The sequence below is a fragment of the Poecilia latipinna genome, unplaced genomic scaffold (genome assembly GCF_001443285.1).
Source record: "Poecilia latipinna isolate Pla-1442-1.1 unplaced genomic scaffold, P_latipinna-1.0 Scaffold3377, whole genome shotgun sequence".
Lineage (NCBI taxonomy): Eukaryota > Metazoa > Chordata > Actinopteri > Cyprinodontiformes > Poeciliidae > Poecilia > Poecilia latipinna.
This window is the reverse complement of record NW_015115993.1, coordinates 21,063-27,072: the sequence shown is the minus strand read 5'-3', so window position 1 is coordinate 27,072 and position 6,010 is coordinate 21,063. Positions and strand designations below refer to the sequence as shown.

The window sequence follows — 6,010 nt, the reverse complement described above, 5'->3', positions numbered from 1 at the left end:
ATAAATATATTTATAAAATCTATTTGTGTCTTATGTGTTTTGTAAAATAACCATCATAGATTAAATCAGGATATTTTATTCCCATTTTATTCTCCCCAGTAAGGATATTTAAATATGCTGAACCACATATCAAATTCAAAAATACTTTAAGAAGTAATGTCCTTGTACATGTAGCTATAACAGTTTGAATAAGGTTTACAGCAAAAAAGTGTGAAAATCTGTTTAGTATTTAGCAAGTTGTTATTAAGTGTGCTGATACTTCATAGCGCCTGCCAAACATAACGCTACTCCAAGATGGCCGCCCTGTTAGCAACAATAGGCAAGAGCGGTGCATGACGGTGCGTGTGTGGTTGTTTGTTCCCACAGGCACAAACGATCACACAAAAAAGTGGATTTTATCAAAAAATAAATAAAAAATAAAATAATTTAAATTTAAAATCTTAATTACACATCAAGACTGACTGTGTGAATGTAGCCTTAGACATTGGGAGAAGCCAAGCGGACAGACATTACTTTGTCCAGTTTTCAGCAGCCTGCAGTAGTAATTCACTTTGTTGATTCTGATTTCCTGCAGGTAACCAGGAAAACCCAAATTGGAGCTTTAGCTGCACGTCTCCTATGAATCAAGTGGAATTAATTTTCTTGCGAGATGTCTCAATCACAGTGATTATTGTGACACCGATGCATTCACCCATTCATACATTTACACACCAATGATTGTGAGCTACATCGTAGCCACATCTGCCCTGGAGCAGTCTGACAGAAGTGAGGCTGCCATGCACAGGCACCACATGTTGGGCCCTCTGACCTCTCTGTTAAACTGCCTCGCCTGTGTGAGTTTTCATGTGGGCAATTAAATAAAGGTTCTTGGTAAAACCCTTTCCACAGGTCTGACAGGAGAAGGGTTTCTCACCTGTGTGAGTTCTCATGTGACGAGTTAATTGACATTTTACTGCAAAGCTTTTTCCACATGTAAGACATGAATATGGTTTCTCCCCTGTGTGAATCCTCATGTGGAACTTCAGATTACCCTTTAAACTGCAACGTTTCCCACAGATCTGACAAGAGTAAGGCTTCTCCCCAGTGTGGGTTCTTATATGCTGAGTCAAACTGCTCTTCATGATGAAACGTAGTCCACAGGTCAAACAGGAAAAGGGCTTTTCACCGGTGTGAGTTCTTATGTGTGTGAGCAAGGCACTTTTCTGATTGAAACTCTTTCCACAGGTTTGACACATAAACGGTTTCTCTCCTGTGTGTTTTCGTGAGTGAACTTTGAGACCTGGTTTCTGAGTGAAACTCTGTCCACAGATCTGACACGAGAAAGGCTTCTCTCCTGTGTGACTTCTCATATGACTAATCAAAGTACCTCTGGTACTAAAACTTTTCCCACAGGTTTTACAAGCATAAGGCTTCTCTCCTGTGTGAGTTCTCACATGAGTAGTTAGCTGACTCCTGCTAGCAAAGGTTTTGTTACAAATTTCACATGGAAAGGGCTTCTCGCCGGTGTGTGTTCTCATGTGAAGAGTTAAATTCATCCTTTGAATGAAACTTTTCCCACAGGTCTGACAGGAGAAAGGCTTCTCACCGCTATGAATCTTCATGTGGTTTTTTAGATGACTTTTGAGAATGAACTTTTTGGCACAGGTGGAACAGTTAAAAGGTTTCTCACCTGTGTGTGTTCTTATGTGTGCTATCAGATACTTCTGAGTGAAAGTTTTTCCACAAATTTTGCAAGATGACAGATTATAATTGGTGCCACTTTTTCGGTGCCTTTTTAGTTTTGTTTTGCGACTTTCCTTGTCTTGCTCAGACTCTTCCGTGCTGGATCCAAAGTCGTCTTCATTGCTTTCTTCCTGATTCTGGTACGCGGCCTCAGCAGAGTTCTTGTCCGTGTTTGGTTCTGGTTCTTTCAGGTCATCGTCATCAGAAACAGGACCCATAAAAGCCGCCGGTTTGAGGTTGCTGTTTGGTTCTGGCTCTCTGGGACAGTCCTGCTCAGGAACAGGACTCACCTTGAAGGTATCCATCTCTTCTTTCAGAACCAGTTCTGCATTCTGACTGACACAAAGCTCATCGTGTTCCTCTTTGATCTGCACAGATTCTACTTCCTCCTGATCCAAATGCACCTCCGCCGCTGGGCTGCAGGGCTGCTGGTCCGTCTGAACCTCCTCCTCCTTGCAGATGTAATGCTGCAGGACGTCTGCAAGCAAAACAAAGGAAACTGATCAATGCGGCTCAGAACAACGGCACACTTTATCCAAGCCACACCGGAATGTGACACCATGTTATCAGAAGCTATCTGCACTGGAGAGGACTCCTGTGTTGCGGGTCTAGAACTAACCAAGCCGACGCGACTCCAGCTGATAACCAAGCAGCTAGTAAAGCAGCTAACCATTCCCTGTGTGTTGCCACAAGTTTATTTTCTCAGATTTCACTCGAGTGTTTGAGGAGGAAAAATAAACTTTCACAGCGCTCCGATGTAAAGATGCAAAACAAATATTTATTCCACAGTTTTGCGTAATTGTTTTACAAGAGCACCTGGTTCTTAGCTAACCTCCACAGAAAACAAACTACGGTTGAAAAACCGTGTGGCTCCGTCGATCTATTTGCAGCGCCTTCCCTTGTCTGTTCTCTCCTTCGTCATCACTCCAGCGCGGTACACCTCATTTGCATAAATTGCACAGTGGCCAATTAAGCTATGAAACATGCAAACATCTAATAAAACACTTATTCACAATAAAACATTATGAAATTACCTGCATGTAATATAATAGTTCTACCTAAACCTCAACTACAAATACACTTATTGAATTACTAATTAAACAACAGTAACTGAATATTTTCTACATTAACTTGGCCTCCACACCCTGGTTTCGCCCCCCACTGCTCCCCTCTGCCCACCTGAGCGCTCCCGCTCCAAAACAACAGTTCAAGCAGACATGTAAATTAAAACAACTAAGGTATTGATTTTATTGTGTTTTTCACTGTTAGAATCCCAACATGTTCCAAGAAAATGCCCACAGCATGACACCACCTCCACCAGCAGCCAGGACAATTCGTAAGAGGAGGAATGGATCCAAACGCTGATGGTGTTGGTCATGTGACACTGATGCAGTGAAGGATTGTGGGTTTCTTAACTGAAACAGAGAAATAATGTTAGAGATTCAGGATTCAGGAAACCATCGACGTCTGTGATGGCGAACAAAGGCTACAAATATGAACAATGATTTTCACTGATGAGCAGCAGTAACACACAAATAAATTATTTAAAAGTCATAAATTGTGATTTATGGATTTTTTTTAGACCATAGGTGGACACGCACCCAAGATGAACATTTCAGACCCTCCATGATTTCTAAGTGGGATAAAGTCGTGGGGTGTTCAAATACTTATTTTCCTCAGTGTATGTATTATAGGTGATCATCAATTTTATTGGATATCAATATCGGTCCAAATGTTCTAATTAGTGCATCCCTACTCTACAAGATTTGACCATAAATAAAGTTAATTTACATTCAGAAAAACAAACTGAGCCATGAAACACTTTGCAGGGGAAAGTAAAAAAAGAAAAGTGATTGCTGCTGCAAGGTCAAAGGTTAACAGCAACATTATCTCTTTATTTTTTAAGCTTAAAAGATTCAAAACCAATCAATCTGAAAAAAGAAAAAGTTACGTAAATGTAGATGTAATTAAAAAAACAACAAAGAACATTCATAACAACGCCTGCAAAAAGTATTCACCCCCTTCGACTTCTTTATCCTTTTACTGAAACAAATCAGTCATGACCAACAAAAACTGTAACCACCCATTAATGTTGAAGCAAAAACAGATTTCTACAAAATAATTATAAATGAAACCTGTGACATGAAATTAATGAGTTCATAAACATTCAGGCTCCTTTAAGAAGCTAAAATATCTACATGGGTCTGGTTGGCAGACAAGACGAAGGTTCTGGAGAGGCCTAGTCAAAGTGCAGACCTGTTCATAGCTTATCCCCACCAACCTGATGGAGCTGGAAGAGGAAATCAGATGAGTTACCATGACAACCCAGGTGATACATTAGATGTCACCAGGTGACCCTGAACCAGCCAATCACTGAACAGATGCTGAAAGCAGGTAGATGAGCCAAAACGCTCCCCGTCTGAACAGAAACTGAAGTTATTCAAGAGGAACGACGGAGCCACGCAGCTTCAGCTGGGACACCACGGAACCGTCCTGACCCACTGCATCAGACTAACCATGACCTCAGACAGGCAGAAACAGAAAGCCAAGAGAAAATTCTGGGATTTTCAAGACTAAAATGAAAAAACAATTAAGGAAATTATGGGAGCTGAAGAACCTTCACCCTTCTTTAACAAAAACAATCTCATGCAGCTAATACTTCCAGTATGTCATTTATTTATTTACATTTATTTATTTATGCGTTAGAATAAAGTGCTTCCATTGAAAATATCTAGTGTTTGTTTTCTTGGTCTCCAAATCTCAGAACACAGAAAATAATATTAGAACAAAGCTGGTGTAGAAACAAGAGGTCTCACTTTGACATAAACTCTCGGTCTGTGTTGCGATTTTGTTTTTCATCACTTCCGGTGGGTAGAGTATCCGGATATTTGACTGAAGTCCAAAGTACGGTGAAGGCAAAACTCCTAAATGTCCAGCTCTGGATGTATTTGCTGCCATTTAGGCGGCAGTTTGCCCTACAGTCTGAACTCTGCGCATTTTAACTGACCTGCAGCCGTTTATCGTGGCAGTAATCAGTATTTTAACTCTGACAGGTTCAGGTCTACTATTGTTTCAGATGAAGCCCCCTGTCTGTCTTACAGCCTCTGGCCAGCAGGGGGCTGCTGTACGTATCAAGCCTTGATAAATTCAACCCTAGGTCTCGTTAAACTTTATCTGCCAGTAAAACCGACAGCAAACTCGCTCGGCTCCGAACCTGCTCGCTGTAAGCTGACCCGGGGTCTCCAGGTGAGGTCCAGCAGTCTCCGCTGCCGGTCGATCTCCTCCTCGTACTGGACGATGGTTTTTTCCAGCTGGGTGAAGATTTCTTCAGCAGCAGCAGTTAGTCTCTCTCTGATAAACTCTCTCAGAGGCTCAACGGAACACATTGTTGCTGCGCAGACTCACAACACACCTGGACACGGCGACAGCTGCTAGCAGGATGCTAACCGAGCTATGGAGGCTAACGTTGCTAGCACCTTTGTTTTCGTCCACCGGAAGCCTTGCCACCAGTTTCCGGTGTGACGCCTGACTTTAGTCGGAGCTGTTTTACCAAACGGAGTGAAAAAACGTCTCAGAAAAAGCAGTAAAATAAGTTTTTCGGTATTATTTGTTTAAAACCCGATTTGCCTGTTAGACTTTCTTACAACTAATCCGAAAGATACCGTGGCTCTTCTGTGAACACAGTATTTAAGTCAAATAAATTAATTACAGGCAATTTAATACTTTACATCCCTCCAGTATGGAGTGATACTCCTTTGCATTGGGTTTCAGGTCCTCTCTGCCTTTGCAGAATCACAGAAACTCCATCCATTATTTTCTTTTTTTAGTTCTGCAGCTGACGAGCTTCGCTTCGTTCTCTTCTCAGTTCAACAATAAATAACCATAAATCAGATTTTTATTTCTCTAAGAAGCTGTGCATTATGCTGCTGATTGTCTCAGCAGCAGTCTAATAAAAAGACTCAATCAAACCCGGATTTATTTATTCTGTGAAATAAAAGCAACAGAAAGCAGCTGTGCACTAGATCTTTGCCTTTTTTACTCCAAGCTACCAAAATACCTACTCTGCTGGTTTGGGTGACGTTGGTGCTACGTCATCTGAAACGCAGCAATATCTGACAAGACCTATTATATTCTGTGATTGTCTATATTTCCATAACAGTCATAATATTAGTGGTCAAATGGTAGTTGTTATTCTTTGTTTGGCTTATTATTTATTTTTCCTTTTGTCACAATATATGGTGCTCACAGCATAGGCATAATATAAGCATAGACGCCTCAAGGACCGCTC

The 6,010-nt window shown here is 41.2% G+C and overlaps 1 protein-coding gene across 1 annotated transcript; it reads right to left on the bottom strand.

Moving 5' to 3' along the window:
* Nucleotides 1-6: 6 nt before the first annotated feature.
* LOC106940828 (gastrula zinc finger protein XlCGF57.1-like) lies at nucleotides 7-5,439 on the bottom strand. The gene is made up of 2 exons (XM_015023662.1): nucleotides 4,937-5,439; nucleotides 7-2,200 (listed from the first exon to the last, which is right to left on the bottom strand). Exons 1-2 carry the CDS (start codon nucleotides 5,106-5,108, stop codon nucleotides 816-818), a joined length of 1,557 nt encoding a protein of 518 aa, XP_014879148.1. The 5' UTR covers nucleotides 5,109-5,439; the 3' UTR covers nucleotides 7-815.
* Between the last annotated feature and the right edge of the window lie 571 nt (nucleotides 5,440-6,010).

What these genes read in the sequence shown, in the direction of transcription:
- LOC106940828 (XM_015023662.1), bottom strand. Translation starts at nt 5,108, where the DNA reads ATGTGTTCCGTTGAGCCTCTGAGAGAGTTTATCAGAGAGAGACTAACT. An exon ending in GGTCAGCTTACAGCGAGCAG is followed by an intron (nt 2,201 to 4,936) that starts GTTCGGAGCCGA and finishes TTTTGCTTGCAG; the next exon opens with ACGTCCTGCAGCATTACATC.